Source organism: Danio rerio, chromosome 14 (assembly GCF_049306965.1).
Source record: "Danio rerio strain Tuebingen ecotype United States chromosome 14, GRCz12tu, whole genome shotgun sequence".
Lineage (NCBI taxonomy): Eukaryota > Metazoa > Chordata > Actinopteri > Cypriniformes > Danionidae > Danio > Danio rerio.
This window is the reverse complement of record NC_133189.1, coordinates 53,549,256-53,569,266: the sequence shown is the minus strand read 5'-3', so window position 1 is coordinate 53,569,266 and position 20,011 is coordinate 53,549,256. Positions and strand designations below refer to the sequence as shown.

The 20,011-nt window shown below is 36.5% G+C and overlaps 1 protein-coding gene across 2 annotated transcripts; it reads left to right on the top strand.

Annotated features, from left to right (window-relative positions):
- The first annotated feature begins 65 nt into the window (after nt 1–65).
- Nucleotides 66–19,813, top strand: simc1 (SUMO interacting motifs containing 1). Of its 2 annotated transcripts, none has more exons than XM_001922548.7 (10): nt 66–405; nt 4,791–5,801; nt 6,968–7,221; nt 10,640–10,709; nt 10,789–10,952; nt 11,116–11,202; nt 11,628–11,759; nt 13,257–13,413; nt 14,649–14,733; nt 19,155–19,813. In XM_001922548.7, exons 1-10 carry the CDS (start codon nt 277–279, stop codon nt 19,376–19,378), a joined length of 2,313 nt encoding a protein of 770 aa, XP_001922583.2. In that variant the 5' UTR covers nt 66–276; the 3' UTR covers nt 19,379–19,813. The 2 variants fall into 2 exon arrangements, with proteins under 2 accessions (XP_001922583.2, XP_073778395.1); XM_073922294.1 differs by having other exon boundaries at nt 66–929.
- Nucleotides 19,814–20,011: the final 198 nt, after the last annotated feature.

The window sequence follows — 20,011 nt, the reverse complement described above, 5'->3', positions numbered from 1 at the left end:
AGCACACATCACAACATAGCTAACGTTACTTCCGCATAAACCGAGAGAGTTAGCCAGCTAGCATCACACTTGCGGAAGTTCCTCCTCCATCACGTCCTGCAATAGTGAAACCATAACATGCCCACTACAGTATTGACATTTACCTCCGTGTTTTGTTTTCCTAGAGGCTTTTCGACAACTATCAACTCATGCAACGACTCTTTTAATCGATCTGCTGTGTTTTTCCAGTTCTCCGTCAACACAAACATGAGTAAAGAGACTGGCTGAGGCTCAGTTATGGAGGACATTATCTGTGTCAGCTCGGGTAGCGATGAGGACTCTGATTTAGAGGTTATAAGTAGTTATAAAGAAGACAAAGAAGATGCAGTTCCGTTCATCCGAGCAGAATGGCTTCCAGTTACACCTGTAAGTTTACAAGCTTGTATTTATCAGAGCTTTTTAAATAAGCCTTATCGGTTTCTTATAGTCTCAATTGATCACTTTAATGTGCTTTAGCTATGCAAAAGGGGATTTGTTTGTATTACTGTGCGTGAACTATTACAGCAGCACGTGCATGTTTGCTTTTAATGCAGAGCACGCGCACAATATTGCAGGAGGTTGGTGGTGCGCGCGCAGCTACCTAACTTTTTGATCGCTCGCAAAACCAAAACACAACATTCAATTAAAAAACACACATTGTTAAGTATTTATTTATTATTATTTCAGTTGTCCTGATTCTGTAGTTATACCTTTTATAATAAATTGATAAATCATCTACAATTTGACATTGTGTGTACATAATATTAGTTGCATTTGGCCTGTATCGTATAACCATACAGTACAAGCGTTGGCGGTTCTTTCGGAATGAGTGATTCTGATTGGTCAGTTGGACAATCCAACCGCGAAAACTAACGTTCGTGACGTGTTCTTTCTCAACGCCTTCAGTACAAGTAAGTTTAAATATTGTTTAATTCGTAAGTGTTTTTTAATCATAGGCTATATTAATGTATTTATTTTGACATGTAGCAGTAATTAGTTTTACCTTTTTGCTTAATAAACCCCTTGAAGAATTACCTCAGCGTGTTACTTGTGTAAATGGTTTGTTTATATATATATATATATATATATATATATATATATATATATATATATATATATATATATATATATATATATATATATGCTATTAGTATGGCCAGACAGAGTCTGTGGACATTTTTTAGCTATTTCTGCAGAGTATTTTGTAAAAAATCTGCAGATTTATAAATGAATTGTAAATACATCAGATGAACATCTTCATGTTAGTCAATATTATTACTGTAACTAATTTAAAAACTGAATAAATATAAATTTACACACATTTACACTTATAAATAAATAGACTCAATGATGGGCTAAAAATCTGCGGAAATCTTCGGATTTTCAAGAGTCTGATTTTGAAGTTATAAAAACCTCTATTTAAATATTAACAAACTATTAATCCTTTTAAAGCCGTGTGGTTTTACAAATTTGAACATTGCTTTGTAGGAAATATTATGTAGTGATAACAATTTATTAATTTGTAACTAGGTATGCGCCGGTATAAGTTTCTGACGGTATGATAACCTTTGATAAAAATATCACGGGGCGACGCAGTGGAGCAGTAGGTAGTGCTTTCGACTCACAGCAAGATTATTATTTATTTAGGAAATGAGTTTTCACATTCTGACTCCAGTATCTCATTATTAAATTATTAAAATTACTACAATTAAATTAAATTTTCTTAAGAATAAAATATAATGTGTGTTCTTTGGAAGAGTGTACTTGCATTTTATTGATATAAAGTTGTCATTTACCTGTGGGATAAAATGGTCTTAAAATGACAATAATATTTTATAATATAATAAAATATAGCATAAAATAGGGGGCAACGCAGGAACGCAGTGGCGCAGTAGGTAGTGCTATCGCCTTACAGCAAGAAGGTCGCTGGTTCGAGCCTCGACTAGGTCAGTTGGAGTTTCTGTGTGGAGTTTGCATGTTTTCCCTGCATTCGCGTGGGTCTCCTTCGGGTGTTCCGGTTTCCCCCACAGTACAAAGACATGCAGTACAGGTAAATTGGGTAAGCTAAATTGTCCATAGTGTATGAGTGTGTGTGTATGTTTCCCAGGGATGGGTTGTGGCTGGAAGGGCATCAGCTGCGTAAAACATGCTGGATAAGTTGGCAGTTCATTCCGAAACTAATGACTAAGCCGAAAAGAAAATGAATGAATAATATAATATAATATAATATAACATAATATAATATAATATAATATAATATAATATAATATAATATAATATAATATAACATAATATAATGTACTATAATATAATAAAATATAATGTAATGTAATGTAATAGCTGTTGTAAAAAAATAAATGATGTAAGAAGAAGAGAAAACCCAGTCCAGGAGACTCGAAACAAGCAGAATTCCTTTATTGAGACGTGTTGGTTGATCTGCAGTCATACAGCGTCTTCTAGAAGTCCATGTGTCTGCAGGAGCCTACTGGAGCTACGCAGTCGGCAAGTTCTATCACAAGTCTGAATTAAGACAAAGCTGTTCTGTCTATAAAATGTGTTCTTAGGAGGAGGGGAGATGGCTAAAGAAAGCATGCAAATTCAGTTTTGGAGTCAGCATGATACTGGCATATAGATGTTAAAAACTGGCCCAGCTACTGACAACACAAGTTAATCAACAAAGGGTTTTTTGTAGCATAAAAGCAACACCAGAAGACAAAGGCAGAGTCGTTTAAAGCATTTGCATCACTTTGGCTTAGCCTGTAGTCAGTAAGACAGAGGTTAAATTTACCTCCTAGTTGGGATGTTAATGAAATGATATAATTAAAAACCAAAGAATAGAACTTTTCAGTTATATGTAGATTATTGTTCATTTGAAATTAGCTTATATAAAATTTATATTTCCACATATACATGAACTAAAATGGAGAAATAAAAAAATATAAAAAATATTATTAGAAAGCAATGAAAGTCAACACTGTGAGTAAATAAGAATAAAATAAAAAGGCCAAAAAACCACAAAGATAAAACAATAAACAATGTAGATTGAAAAAATATGTCAGTAATAAAATAATAAAACAGATCATGTAACCTAATAAAAATAATAACCCTGATTTTTACTCACAATTTGCTTTGCTGTCCAGTTGTCATTTTCTGAAGAAAAAAAAGTTTTTCTTCGAAATTTGGATTATACGGAACCCCGGAAAGGACGTAGTGGAGGAGAAAAAATTGGCTGGGTGAAAAAAAAAGGGTGAACGAAAAAAAATGGGTGGGAGGAATATATATATTTGCGTTCTCTCGCAAAGTTTTGCGTTCCCCATGCAAAAATGTTTTGCGTTCCCTTGCAAAGTTTTGCGTCATCTTGCAAAGATGTTTTGCGATCCCTCGCAAAACTGTTTCTCCACAAACACTTCCTGTTCACTTCACTCACATAAACCCTCCCGTTTTTGCCAAATTCTCCCATATTTTACCATTCTACCCCACTTTCTTTAATATGCAATATATATGCAACCTCTGAATCAGTGAATGCATGTATAAAGTGCTGACTGACAGACGCGCTCCGTACAATAAACTGATCCTAGATCAGCGTCTGCACGCGCCATTTAAAGTGACACCTCTGTTATCAAACAAGTGAGCAGCAAATGAATCTCATGTTTTTTTTTGTTTGATAACAGAGATGTCTCTGTAAGAATGCACAGACCAATAATGAAAGCATTCCATTACTTTAGAAAGTGTTTGTGCTCATTTAAGAGAAAATTAGCTGTTTAAAATAAAATAAGCAGGAGGGAGATGTTTACATATTATTCAGTGTATTTGTCTGTTTAAACTGATCTGGGATCAGTTTATTGTACGGAGCGTGTCTGTCAGTCAGCACTTATACATGCTGATTCAGAGGTTGCACATGAAAGGCGACGATCGACGCACAGTATTAATGTAAAGAAAGTGGGGTAGAATGGTAAAATATGGGAGAATTTTAGCAAAAAAGGGAGGGTTTGTGGAGAAACAATTTTGTGAGGGAATGCAAAATGAAGTTTCATAAACTAATTTCGAGAGGAGCACGTGATATGATTGACTGCAGCCGGCCACTCATCTAAGCTCATTAGCTAGCCAATCGGAACGATCCAAACCCACTATAAATAACCTAGCTAAAATGTACACCCCTATCTTCGTTTTCCGAAGAAACCCCCCATCCACCCCTTCTCCTCCTTTCCTCTTTTGCCGAGGGGAGCTCTCGAGAACACCTGACCTCGTACTCCCCTCACATGCTTTATGGACCTGGCGGGAACCCTGGGCTCAACTATCTCCGAGCTCAGGGTTCTCTCCTGGGACAGCATGCCAAACCTGCTAACTTGCTAACAAGTTGTCAAACAGTATCTAAGTGTGAACTCTTGAAACGTCTTTGCGAGATAACGCAAAACTTTGCGAGAGAACGCAAAAACTTAGAAATATATATTTTTTTCCCACCTATTTTTTTTCACCCAGCCAATTTTCCATTTTTCAATCCTCCACTACGTCCCTTCCGGGGTTCCGTAGGATGAAATACTATCATTGGATGAAATAAATTATCTATATAATAGATAATATAATAGAAATGTCTGCCTCTTTTTTCTATTCATTATAGTTCATGGAAATTCAGCTTTTAGTCAGTGAAAGTCAGGGAAAAAACATGTAATTTGACATTTGGATCAGACTGTTAACTCAATTTCATCAAACACCACAAATCCATGTCAGGTATTTCACTATATTTCTCATAACTTTTCTCTTTTTAATCTCAGGTCCTCATCGATATCACAGACCACAATTTCACCCCTCCAAGGCGAAGAAGCTCCAGAAGAAAACCCTGCACCGCCATAAACATCATAGATCTAAGTGAAGAAGACGCTCCAGACGACATCGATGTGGTGCAAACAGACAAAACAGCGCCATCTTTTGGAAAACCTCTCCAATCTCAAAAAGATTATGTAAGGAGTTTTGTGCCCTCAATCGGCGAGGACAACACAGATGTGCTCAGAAGTGCTCAAGACACAAATTATAATTCAATCCCATCATCCGAGCATTTAAGTTGGGACAAAACATTAGATCACTTCAGCTCCGATAGCATCAGAGATCCTTGCAAAAGTGAGTCTGAAGTATTTAGGAACTCTACAGCAGATGCATCGCAGAACACTAAAGACGCAGAGAACCAATGGGAAAAAGATGATGATCGCTCTCCTTATAGTCTAGATAGTCAGAATTATTGTCCAAGTGAAGTAGACGATTATCTTTTCTCGGATTCATCCAATAAGTCTGAATATAATCATCATCACTTTAAAACACACAACAGTCAGGAGTCACCACAAAATGCTGAGCTTTCTTCGGAGAACGTGTCAATTTGCAATGCACTTTTATTAAAGGAGGACAAAGAGACGATGGATGTTACTGAAAATTGTCAGGTTCATCCTAAATGTTCTTTAAATACCTCATTCTTTCCTTGCTGGAGCCCTGAGCAAACGCCCAGACAGAGTAAACCCAACAGTCCCACCTCCACAGAGATTTTAGCCAGCGATACAGCGGCGCTTTCGCCAGATTTTTCCACGCCGAGTTCACCCAACAGCTCTTTTAGTCTCCTGAACTCACAGCCCGGATCACCAGAAAACTGTCCTGTCAGGGTTTGGGAGACGAGGAGTGACTGTGAAGATAATGCGGTGTCGGATTATGATGGAAAAAGTGCACAAGAGACGCAACGCATCTGTCTGGCTCAGTACAGAAAATTGAGTCGGTGCTTTGGTGGGACGGTGCTGCAGACAGTAAGATTGCAGATTTATTATTGGGGTTTGTAAGGTCATGGAAATCCTGGGAAATTCTTGAAATTTTGACATGGAATTTTCCAGGCCTGGAAAAGTTATGGAAAAGCAGAAAAATACACAAAGTCTAGGAAAAGTCATAGAGTTTTAGTAGTAAAAATGTTTATAAACCCTGTAAATAATATAATATATTATAATATAATATAATTAATACAACAAAATATATTATAATATAATATAATATAATTAATATAATAAAATATATTATAATATAATATAATTAATAAAATAAAATTAACTAAAATATAATAGAATAGAATAGAATAGAATTAATAGAATAGAATTAATAGAATAGAATTAATAGAATAGAATTAATAAAATAGAATGGTAACATTTTTAAAATAAGGTTGTATTAATTCATGTATTTACTAACATGAACAAACAATGAACAATATCTTTATTACAGAAAGATACAGGGGAAACCCACGCGAATGCAGGGAGAACATTCAAACTCCGCACAGAAACGCCAACTGAGCCGAGTGTATTTATATATACATAATAAATATACACAGTACACACATATATTATGTCAAAACAAACTTTTATTTTGGATGTGATTAAGCACAATTATCTTTTGCCAGCACAAAATATAATAGAATAGAATATAGTATAATATAAAAAACATGAATTAAAATGGAGAAATAAAAATTTGATAAAATTTTTATTAGAAAACCATAAAATATGGTAACACTGTGAGTAAATAAGAATAAAATATAAAAGGACAAAAATAAAGATAAATAATTAGGAAAAACATACAAAAAGATAAAAGTAAACAATAAACAGTGTAAATTGAAAAATATGTCAGTAATAAATTAATAAGTCATATCTTTTAACTTAATAGAAACAGTAATCTGATTTCAGTCATAAAAGACGAATTTGTCTTTCGAATGAAACAGAGATTTATTATAAAAGAAATACATTTTACCTGCTATTTATTTAGATTGACTGCGGTTGATCAAGCCTTTTCTATGCAGTGCATCTGCATAAAATATAATTAATTACAATACAAAAATTACAAAAATTAAATGTTTTTTTACAAATCAAAACATTTTCTGAAATCTAACAATATCCTCAGTGAAATATATTTGATTTTCTGTTGTTTTGAATAGCATGAGGATGAGGATGAAAATGAACACTATGGTCCGGCGGAGCCTCTGTGTCGTCAGAGCCTCAGTCTGGTCTACAGCACTATAGAGGAGAATTACCCAGAAGGCACTCTTCAGCTGCTCTCCGACTTCATCCAGCCGCGTTATTACCCACCGCTGGACATCACCACACATCTGCTTAGAGGAGTTTTTCTGGACCCGCAAACCACTGATGTGCTCACCGTAGAGGCCTTTAACTTACTGATGAAGACTCAGAGGTGAGCAGGAATAATTTAAATCAATTCATCTTTATTTCTGTAGCACCTTTTACAATGTAGATTGTGTCAAAGCAGCTTCGCATAGATGAAGATAAGATATTTTTAACTGTGGAAAATCCCAGCAATTCAGGCAGGCAGGAGTGTAGTGTAGTGTAGAATGCTGGTGTAGTTCTAGTGAAGGCTGGGATACACCAAACTGACGCCAAACAGCTAACGCCAATGAAACCAAACTGTGTTGTTGCCTCACGTTGACTCGGGTCTGGACCAAAATGCTGTGCGTTAACACACCAAACAGACGGCAGCTGACTGTAATGCAAAAAAATGCTTTTCTTGCTTAGATTTCTAATCCAAATATTTTAAAGTACTTATTTAAGAAGCATTTTCTAGACAAGCAAAAACAGTGTCTCATTTTCTGATATAATGTCAAAATTAGATGGACTTTAAAGTCTAAAATTGTACCATCCACTGGGCTTTACAAAACTGATTAAAGGTGCTGTGGTCCTTTCTGGTTATTAAATTATTATTATCATTATTTATTAAGCTCCAATGAGCTTATCATATGCCTGTAACCTTACATAGGTTTTGACACTTTGTTGCTGATTTAAGCTGGTTCTTTCTGGTTTTAGCTGGTCATGAGCTGGTTTAAACTGGTTCTGGCTGGTCAAAAGTTGGTTTAAACTGGTTCTTCTTGGTCATGAGCTAGTTTTCATAAAACAAGCAAAATAATCTCCGAATGGAGTAAGAAAAATTATCTTGTTTCAAAGTGATAAACATATGGAGTCAGTTAAGACTCAAAAGAAATTCAAGCAAAAGACTGTATGTACACATGCGTGGCCAAATTCATGTGCATAAAACCAAAATCACGTGCGTAAAATATTTATTTATATTTACAAAAACAATTCACGTGCACAAAATAAAAATACATTTTCATAAAATACATTTTACAAATGCAAAATACCATTTGCAAATGTTTAAGAGTGTACAAACAGTTTTGAATGTTTGAAACTTTCGAGTTCATCCTGAGAATGTGCAAATCCTGTTTTACGTACGACCCCCCCGAATACGTGTGTGTGTATTTTTGAGACTGTCCTGGCGGAAGCAGGCAACTCGTACCTTTCAGCCAATCAGATAAGAGCTGTATTCAATGAAACCCACTCTGCGCTCCTTTTGCGCAGTCTGTTCCTCTCCAGCTTGGCGAATGGAGAAAGAGATGTACAGGCTTCAAGCAAGAACTATTAAATTCTCTGAATTTCACTGACTAAAAACTTAATTTACATTACATCTAATGAATGTAAACAGGCTGTTGTTGTGCTTTAGTTGCCTAATATGTCAAATATTAATATATATTATATTAAGAGTTTTCTCCACTGTGTCTATTACGGATTACCTGCGAGAACAGCTTATTATGCACATATAGACTGTAACCGCGGCTGTTCTTCCTGTGTGACTCATCGGTGAACTCATCTGTCTTTCATTTCTAAAGCCAATCGCAGCTCTTTCTGTTGAGCAGGTGAAGACAAATGACCAACCATAGGGGTGTAAGACAGCGCTCAAAAAGGATGTCACGTTAGCGTGATCAAAACAGGAACAAAAACAAAAAGGTGCGGATCCAAGTGCAGATATTTATTTACAGTGAAACAACAAGGTGATCAAAATACAAAGTAACAAACAAATGACAAAACCAGAAACTAAAACAGAGACAGATTCAGAAACAATAACACTAGACCTAGGCAAAATTACAAAAACACGATCAGGAACAAAGAACTATGAATACAAGACTAATGCCGAGTTCAGACTGCATGATTTTCAAAGTAGTCGTGTCACAGATGTATTCACACTGCATGACTATCTGGGCTAGCGTTTCGTCGCTGCTTTGTTTACACTGCAAGATGGTTCGGCGACATGGACATTCACATTGCATGACTTTACTATAGGGAGAATCGCCGACAACTTCGTCCAAACTACGTCTCACAGCCAAAAACATGTAGTATATCTTTTGTTATTAACTACATAATGAGAAAGAAGCCTTTAATGGGGTAGAACATGTACATGTTTGCTCACCTGGGTTTAAAGGGAATTAGCCATTTCTCCTCAACGTTGATAATAAACTAATTTCTTTCTGTATGAAACGTCAAACAGACACGGGCACTCACGTGCACGAGCAGCGATTTGCCTGTGATTTCAGGCATTTGTCGGCGATTTCTCAAAACCTGTCGGCGAGCCAAAATCGGGGCTAAAATCACGCAGTCTGAACTAGGCATTACTGGATACTCGGACAAGATAGACAATGTAGACAAACGACACGATGACAAACTGTGGTGAAATGGTTGTATAAAGAGTCCAGATAATCAACGGCAACACAAAACAGATGTGATGACAGGTCAGTGTAGGTGTTCCGGTGTGTGCGCGGGGCATGTATGAAAATGTAGTTCTTTTCCTGGGACGCTGTAGTGCCTACAAAGTCCTAGTGCACTACAGCGCCCTCAGGTGGTCACTGACGGATGTGACAAAGGAAGCGGGATAATATTTACTTTAAATTATTTTCTATAAATGCTCTTGCAGTCTTCTGTGCATGATTTGGTGTTTTGTTTGATACATTCAAAAAGAGTGTTTTCTTTGAGCAGGTCAAATTAAAGGGACAGTCCATATATATTGCTACTTGTATTAAAAAACAATATTGTATTACAAATAATATATAAATATGAATATATTTATAGATTTTAATAAAAAAAAATTATTGTGTTGTGAAGAAAAAATCTAATTATGTATGGAAAGCATCGTCAATGCACCGATATGCACCGAGATATCAAATTGAACTGAATCGATGGCATGATAATCGTAACCGAACCAAACAGTGAGACCAGTCTAGGTTTACACCCCTAGTTTGGACTGTGGGGGAAACCAGAGCACAAGGAGGTAATCCACGCCAACACTGGGAGAACATGCAGACTCTACACAGAAATGCCAACTGGCCCAGCTGGGACTCGAACCAACGACCTTCTTGCTGTGAGGCCAAAGTGCTAACCAATGAACCAACACACCACCTGAATATTTTAATCTCATTTTTTATTTTACTCATATTTTTATTAATCTTATTTTTGAGTTTTTTTATTATTTGCAATTTATTTCATCTTATACTTAAATGCTTTTTCTCTAAGCATTTTTACAGGCCATCTAGAACTTCAAAATGCATAGCTTTTCCATTCATACAAAAGCTTGTTTATAGTGGAAAATATTTGTATGCTTTTGTTTTAAATGTGTTTCACACTAATAGAAAAAGGTTCACTGGAAGGATCTCTGGGAACTTTGAAAATCACCATTTGAAACCTTGATTCTGAGTGATATTTACAATCATACACAGTCAATAAAAAGGAGTCATTCATGTTTATTATATATATTTTTTTCTGTGTGTTTAAAGATACCACCCTGTGGATGCTTCTACAGTGCCTTGGGATTGGGAACTGATTAAATCCGTTATGAAAGATCAGGTGGGTGCTTTATTAAACATATTGCTATATTTATGAGTGATGCTTTAATAAATGTTTCACTCCTTCTTCTTGTTTGAAGGATGACACGTGGAGGCTGCGAACGGAGGTTCAGGTCATGCTTCTGCAGTATGTGCTGCAGGGTTTAGAAGATGACTTTCATCTGAAGCTCAGCACTCAGTGTCTTCAACACTCTCTAGCCAAGAAGGTGCTTTCATGTGGCCCTGAAACATTTGGGCAGGTCAGGTGAGTTACGCCAAATACTTTAATATACGAAGACTGTTCATTGGCATTACTATGAATGGGGAATAGTACAACACTCATTATGGCAGCATGAAGTTTTTGTGACTGAGCACAATAATTAACGTATGGCCTTAATAAAGGTGTATTATTTTGTGTTTCTTGTTAGAGATGTAATATCGTGGACGATGACTGCTGCTAAGGAGTCAGTGAAACACTCTAAGGAACATCCAAAGAAAGAAGACCACTATCTTAAGTATATAAATTGCTCTTTTTGTTGATTTATTTTTCATTTTGTTAATTTTTATTCTACATTATCTGTATGTATTGTATGTTCAAATGCTTGTTTAAGATTTATAAATATGTCCCTTTAGCACAAGCATATGAAGCAATACATAGATAATAATAACAAGAAATATTTTGATCATCAAATCTGCACATTAGAATTATTTTTAAGGGGCCATGTGACGTTGAAGTAATTATGCTGAAAATTCAACTCTGCATGAAATTAATTATATTTAAACAGTTGTTCATGTTGAACAGAATGAATTTCAGAATGCAACTTTTTTGTTCTGTATTTTTTGTATTGTAAGTTATTCTAAAATAATGGAGGTACATGCAACAAAAGGGTAAATAATTTCTTTATATGCAAAATATCAACATTTACATTATCTGTTACAGAATGGTACTATCTCTTCAGAGAATGTTATCATTGGCTCTGGAAGTGGACAAGGACCCCACCTACAATTCCGACAAACTTTCAGAAGCGCTGATTCGTAGTTTGAACAGATTGTGTTCATGCAGAGAGATGAGGTAAACAATTTTAACTTTATAGAGAAACAATATAATATGTTAAAAATAGCATGTTGGCTGGTAAGGTAGGTTTTGACACTTGTTTGCGGGTTTAAGCTTGTCATGTGCTGGTTCTTTTTTATTTTTGCTGGTTTCTTTCTAGTATTGTGCTGGTAAAAACCGGAAAATAACCAGCTTAAACCAGCTCATGAGCAGTTAGAACCAGAAAGAACCAGCTCATGAGCAGCAAGAACCAGTTTAAACCAGCTCATGAGCATAGAGAATCATAAAAAAAAACTCACAAGCAGCCATAACCAGTATAAACCAGCTCATGACCAGCCAGAGCCAGAAAGAACCAGCTTAAATCAGCAATAAAGTGTCAAAACATATCTTACCGGCATATGCTGTTTATTTCATATAAATATACATATATAATACAAAATGCTATCATAAGAGCTTGAACACTATTAAAGATAATAATTAATAATAGTAATTAATTTAATAACTTAATATAGCACCTTTAATCAATAGTTTTACAAATGAGCATACCTGTAACAGTGGATGGCACAATTGTAGATTTAAAAAAAAAAGTAAAAATCTAGGGCTGATATTTCATAGTAAATTAACCTTTTAAAATTTAACCAGAAAGAACCAGTTTAAACCAGCTCATGACCAGGAAGAACCAGTTTAAACCAACTCATGACCAGAAAGAACCAGTTTAAACCAGCTCATGAGCAGCTAGAACCTGACAGAACCAGCTCACAAGCAGCAAGCACCAGTTTAAACCAGCTCATGACCAGCCAGAACCAGTTTAAACCAGCTCATGACCAGCCAAAACCAGAAAGAACCAGCTTAAATCAGCAACAAAGTGTCAAAACCTACCTAACAGGCATATGATAAGCTCATTGGAGCTTAATCAATAATATTAATACTTAATAATAATAATTTAATAGCCAGAAAGAACCACAGCACCTTTAATCAGTTTTGTAAAGCACAGTGGATGGTACAATTTTAGACTTTCAAAATAAATGTAAAAATCTGGGGCTGATATTTGATAATAATTTAACCTCAGGATCGTTAGTTAGAAATACAGTTAAAATTAATTTAATTTTTTTTTATTTAAGAAACATTGCACGACACCACCCCACGTTATCTCTTTCAGCTACTGAAACTTAGTTTTAGTTTTTCCCAGAAATGACTGTTATGTACTGCTTGCATTTTTAAAAGCTTTTAGCTGATTTCATAGTGTCTTATATACTGTATAGTGTTCATTTTACCTTTATTATAATTATTCTCTTTCCTTTTGTTTTATCTTCTGCATAAAGCACTTTGTACATTTAAATATGCCATATAAATATAGTAACAATACAGAACATACATGACAACCAATTATAAAAATGTATATAAAGATACACAATCAAAAAAGCTAACCTAAATACTATTGTTCTCACAATGTTGTTGCTGCTGTTTGTATTGCAGCAGTGCATTTATGTGTGCTCTCTTCTCGTTGTCTGTTAGACTCTTACTGTTGAATACTCTGGAGAGCAAGCTGCTGAAATGCAAGCTGTTGAATCTGCTCCTGGACGAGACTTGTTTACAGAAGACAGCTTTGCCTATGTCTCTAAGCCTGATTCTGCACTACCTCAAGAGCTCCACGCTGGCCTCAGACCCCTCTGTAAAAGACCATTCGTTTTATTTTTAAATTGTATTGCAGATTATGACACTTCTCCCTGGAATACTCGATTTTGATAGGCCAGTCATGACATTCCAAGTTCAAGTTCATTTATTTATAAAGCACATTTAAAAGCAGTCACAAGACTGACCAAAGTGCTGTACATAAGACAAGGTAAAAATAAAAAGAAAGAATATAAAGACATAGAAGCAAGGCAAGAGAAACATCTGTAAAAATGTAAAAAAATAGCGGTAGAACGAACTATTAAAATAATCTTAAAAAGCCAAGCTAAAAAGGTACGTTTTAAGAAGTGATTTAAAATAGATAATGATGGAGCCATTTTAATCTCAAGGGGCAAGGTGTTCCATGACCGAGGACCCGCCACAGAGAAAGCTCTGTCCCCTCTACGTTTCAGCCTAGACTGCGGAACTGAAAGAAGATTCTGCTCACTTGACCTAAGAGATCTCACAGGAGTGTAAAGATGAAGGAGCTCTGAGAGATAGGATGGGGCTAGATAATGGAGGGTTTTATAAACCAGTAAAATCACTTTAAAATCAATTCTGAATTGCACAGGCAGCCAATGAAGGCCTTTTAGAAGAGGGGTAATGCGGTCATATTTTCTGCTATTACAAATAAATCTAGCAGCAGCATTTTGGACCAACTGAATACGAGAAACTTGGGATTTTGACATGCCACAGTAAAGTGCATTGCAATAGTCTAACCGTGATGTATTGAATGCGAGGACAGCCATCTCTAGAGTGGTGGGATTTAAAAAGTGTTTAACTTTAGACAGCAGACGTAGTTGATAAAAACTGGCGCCAATAACCGAACTGATCTGTTTGTCGAGTTTCCAAGGTATGTTATTGTCAGTTAACAACCGATTAAACTAATAACACAGACTGTTTCTTTTATCTTTGACGTGATGACAGTACATACTATTTGACTAGATATTTTTATACTAGTATTAAGCTTAAAGTGCAATTTAAATGCTTTACTAGGTTAATTAGGCGAGTTCGGGTAATTAGGCAAGTAGAATGATGGTTTGTTCTGTAGACAATCAAAACAAATATTGCTTAAGGGGGCTATTCCACTGGGTTCATTCCACTGTGGCGACCTCTATAATAGAGATTAAGCTGAAGGAATATGAATGAAAACATAATATCTGGAAATGCACAATAGCAGCACTTTTACATGTTGCAGTGTTAGTGTATACATAAGCTGAACTGATCTTTCTGCAGGACGGAGCAGAGAAGTGGAGAAAATGGGATGAACTGCTCCAGCTTTTGTGGATGCTGCTGCTCAGCTATGATGAAGTGATGACAGGTGACTTTCTACTTCTAATGGCTTTCTATTTTCAGCAAATATCAAGTGGAATTTTAAACAATTCCCCAAGAAATGAAAGGTGCCTTTTAATTATTGTTTATTGTAGATAAATATATATACTGAGCTTGCAAAATGGATAGCCTGGCGTCTCAGGGCTATTTTGTTTTCCAGTCAGGCTAGCAAAATTTTATGCACCCTGTCTGTTAGACCGTGGTAATGGGAGTAAAACTATAGCATATTACAATAAATAAAAAAATTAATTAAAAAATAGAGAATCAGCAGCTCCAAGTCCGAGGCCATGGTGCTCCACCGGAAAAAGGTGGTTTGCCATTTCCAGATTGGAGAAAACTTCTCACCCCAGGTGGAGGAGTTTAAGTATCTCAGGGTTTTGTTCACGAGTGAGGGAAGGATGGGCCGTGAGATTGACAGGTGGATTGGTGCAGCGGCAGCAGTAATGCGATCGATGTACCGGTCCGTTGTGGTAAAGAAGGAGCTGAGCCGAAAGTCAATGCTTTCGATTTATTGGTCATTCAACGGCCCTACTCTCACCTATGGTCATGAGCTTTGGGTGACAAACTACAAGCTTTACATGTTTATATCGATTTTACATCTCCTAAACGTGAATTTTGTCACTGTTTTAGAGCACACTAACATATAGATGTCCTTAAAACTAACAGACTAAAGCTAACTTCTAATTATTTTCTAGTTTAATTTCTCGGGACTTTTAAAAAGTCTTAAATTCACTGAAATATGGTGTTTTAGGTCCTGAATAATTTTAAACAGGTCTTAATTTCCCTTTGGCCATGTAAAGCCACAACAATCCATCTAAAAAAAGTTTAATGAAAGATGCATTATTTACTCTATTTACCAATATGGTTTAATCATCAATCACCTTCCTTGAAAAAAAAGTTTATTAGTTATTAATAGCGTATTTTTAGCTAACTGGTGAGGACACGGACTTGGACACACTGTTGTGCATACATTTAGTTTATTATTTTATAATATTTAAATTGTTTTTCTTAAAAGTTTTTTTTATTAAATCTTTATTTTTTTTTAAATTAAAACATTATTTTTATTAAATCTTTAAAAAAAAAAATTAAATTTGAAACAGATTTTTTTTAAAGTTCCCAGGTTCTGCTGACTGCAATCTCTGAATTTTCATTGGCAATCTTAAGCCAATTGATTTGAGTTGTTTTGGTTCAATTTGGATTTTCCTCATTCCTCAGCCGTTGCAGAGCCCGGTGGACCAGCAGACTAGCTCCAGCTTGGCCTCCGCTGGTCCTTTAACGTTTTTTAAAACTTGTCTCAGTGGTTAGCACTGTCATCTCAAAGCAAAAAGGTTGCTGGTTCGAGAACCGGCTGATTGTCATAGCAGCGTCAGCCAATAAAGTTAGTCCGCAATTGGCTACTGTCTAAGCTGGGGTATTTGCATAAAGCGATATGATTGGCTGATGCTTTCGTTGGCGCCTAAACACTTGAGAAAACTTCTGCAGCGAGCAGACAGACCCACAATTCAGTTCGGCAATGCTTGATGTGGCCCATTCAAAGTGAAAGGGAAGCATTGAAACCCAGTGTAAATGTGATGTTAGCCCTGTTTAAGTCTAAAATTTTGTTCATAATGGTCTTAAAGGTCCCATAAAATTAAAATATAACTTTTTAGATGTTAGTATCAGTAATGTTAGTATTAAGAATATCTATAAGCTAATGTGCTCCAAAACAGTGACAAAATCTGCCATATATAGAAGATATAAAACTGAAATACAGTGAACATACAAGGCTTGTAGCTTGTCACTTCCACCTAAATGGATCAATGGCTTTATTTACGTTACCTCATACTTTAGTTTCTCATCAAATCTTCTGACCAATCCAATGCCCTCTAGTTCAAGTTCAATTTATTTATATAGCACATTTCCAACTGCCACAAGCCCGCACAAAGTGCTTTACAGAGAAAATACAAACAAACTGTATGGGACTAATAAAGGATAACGATTTTCGTTTTAAAACGCATAAGTTTTGCTACGATTACGTCATCCGTCCACACTACGCCGGAGTTCTCGAGCACCGAAAACGGAGCGTTTTGAAAACGCCAGAGAGGCCTTTTTCCATTCTAAAATGCTGCTGCTCCATCTCAGTGTGGATGAGGGAAAACGGAGAAATCTGAAAACGGAGGCGGGACTGCTGAGATTCGCTACCTGATTGGGTCTTTTGTGTCATTGCGTATCCTACCCTTATTCGTCAAGCCCCTATCACATGACTATAACACATGGCTTTAACACTACCGGAAGACAGCTGACTAGCCTTCACTGTAAACAACAACATGGGCACAGAAATGGGAGCGTTGTTTGCACTATTGTCTGTTTTAGGCGCCATTGTGCAGTTATTCATTTGTTACGTTTAGAAACAACTCGACCTCGCCGTCTGTCCACAAAATTACCTCTCTTGCTTTCTTTGCCATCGCGTTTAATGTTCAACTGGCATTTGTTGACTAACAATAACCAAATGCCGAGCAAGACACATGCTTTCTGTTTATACTAGAACGCGCATGCCCAGAGTGCGCGTATGGTCACGTGATATACGTTTTTGGTGGCGTAGTTATGTTCATAGATGCTAGGTGAAACGCTAGTGTGGACGCGGATCATTTTTGATCTAAAACACCGTTTTAAAACTAAAACGCACTTGTGTAAACGGGGCCTAAGAGAGCATAAAAGGTGTAACATAAAAAAAGCAGAAAAATTTCCCCTGATTAAAAGATACTACCACAGTTGACCACACTGACACAATTAAGAACTAGACCGTTTGATTGATTGATTGATTCATTCATTCATTCATTTTCTTGTCGGCTTAGTCCCCCTATTAATCCGGGGTCACCACAGCGGAATGACCTGCCAACTTATCCAGCAAGTTTTTACGCAGCGGATGCCCTTCCAGCCACAACCCATCTCTGAGAAACATCCACACACACTCATTCACACTCAAACACTACGGACAATTTAGCCTACCCAATTCACCTGTACCGCATGTCTTTGGACTGTGGGGGAAACCGGAGCACCTGGAGGAAACCCACGCAAACGCAGGAAGAACATGCAAACTCCACACAGAAACGCAAACTGAGCCCTGGATCAAACCAGCGACCTTCTTGCTGTGAGGCGACAGCACTACCTACTGCGCCACTGCTTCGCCACCATTTGATATATATCAAGACCATGTAGGGCTTTATACACATAACGCTCTCTAGTATCTGACATGTCCCGTCCCCTTCAAGACACTTCTCATTTGATTTTCATTAGATGCACTTAAGCTCAACCATTTATGTTCAACTGGCATTTGTTGACTAACAATAACCAAATGCCGAGCAAGACACATGCTTTCTGTTTATACTAGAACGCGCATGCCCAGAGTGCGCGAATGGTCACGTGATATACGTTTTTGGTGGCGTAGTTATGTTCGTAGATGCTAGGTGAAATGCTAGTGTGGATGCGGATAGTTTTTGATCTAAAACGCCGTTTTAAAACTAAAACGCACTTGTGTAAACGGGGCCTAAGAGAGTATAAAAGGTGTAACATAAAAAAAAGCAGAAAAATTTCCCCTGATTAAAAGATACTACCACAGTTGACCACACTGACACAATTAAGAACAAGACCGTTTGATTGATTGATTGATTCATTCATTTATTCATTTTCTTGTCGGCTTAGTCCCCCTATTAATCCGGGGTCACCACAGCGGAATGACCTGCCAACTTATCCAGCAAGTTTTTACGCAGCAGATGCCCTTCCAGCCACAACCCATCTCTGAGAAACATCCACACACACTCATTCACACTCAAACACTACGGACAATTCAGCCTACCCAATTCACCTGTACCGCATGTCTTTGGACTGTGGGGGAAACCGGAGCACCCGGAGGAAACCCACGCGAACGCAGGGAGAACATGCAAACTCCACACAGAAACGCAAACTGAGCCGTGGATCAAACCAGCGACCTTCTTGCTGTGAGGCGACAGCACTACCTACTGCGCCACTGCCTCGCCCTGTTTGATATATATCAAGACCATGTAGGGCTTTATACACATAACGCTCTCTAGTATCTGACATGTCCCGTCCCCTTCAAGACACTTCTCATTTGATTTTCATTAGATGCACTTAAGCTCAACCATTTATACTGGCAGAGCTGTAATTAAAATCTAATCATATTGGTTGCTTTAAAAAAAGGGGAGGAGCTACACTTTTGGTTGACTACATCAAACATCAAATTAAAATGCATATTTCATAGCACTTCACAGGACCTTTAAAAAGGTCTTTAAACGTCTTAGATTTGACTCGGTGAAACCTGCTGAAACCCTGTTTATAGGGAACATACTGATGCTAACAACATAAAAAAAAACATCTTTTAATTTCATGATACATTTAATGTTTGTTCCACAGGTCACCTGCGCTGCTCCATCACGAGGCGCTCCGAGAGGATTCAGGCTCCGTCTTGGACTGGTGATGATCAGGTCATGCATTCAGCAGTGAAAGCAGCAGCAGACGCCTTTATATCGCGTGCAGAATTCGACACCGGCCATTCACTGCCCACAGAAATACGGGATTTACTCTTTAATCTACAAGAACACATAACGGACACCTCCAGTGTTATTTCAAGTCATTAAATCTTTTATATTAACTTTACAGATTTTTTTTAATAAATTATTTTTTATTCAATCTGTTTGTTTGTTCACTACACAAAATAATAAAGAGCAAATAAAGATAAAAAAGTATTATTATGCTCTCCTTTTAGAAATGCAAGAGAACCAATATGTGCAGTGTTGCGTTTTATAACTTTAAAAAGGTATTTTCCTTTAATATTATCATTACAGTTTGCGTCTGTTTAGTCACTACACTCGTTAGCATTGCTGAGTAATTGCAATTAAAATATTTTGTATTGTAATTAAAATGTTAATGTTTGTATCTGTTCTGTTTTAACTTAAAATGTAAAGTTTTAGTATTATTTGTCATGCCTGTGTTGTTTTAGTTTGAGTTATTTGGGACAGAATGTGTAAATATTGCATTTGCTGAAATAAAATATGTTAATATTTTTTTATTTATTTATTCAGGTGTACTATTTATTGCTTTATTTGTTTTAAAAACAGGGTGTCCGCCGGGTCTTAAAAACATAAAAAATTTGATAAATCAATTTAGAGAAATGTAGGGCCTTTAAAAAGTATTAAATGCTATTTTACAAGGTATTAATTTTTATATCAGTATGCTGAAGTTTATAGGGCAACGTAGTGGCGCAGTAGGTA

Excerpts from the sequence above, each read along its gene's own strand:
- simc1 (XM_001922548.7), top strand. The coding sequence starts at position 277 with ATGGAGGACATTATCTGTGTCAGCTCGGGTAGCGATGAGGACTCTGAT. Across the intron at positions 5,802-6,967 it reads GTGGGACGGTGCTGCAGACA|CATGAGGATGAGGATGAAAA; the intron begins GTAAGATTGCAG and ends TGTTTTGAATAG. Across the intron at positions 7,222-10,639 it reads TTACTGATGAAGACTCAGAG|ATACCACCCTGTGGATGCTT; the intron begins GTGAGCAGGAAT and ends GTGTGTTTAAAG.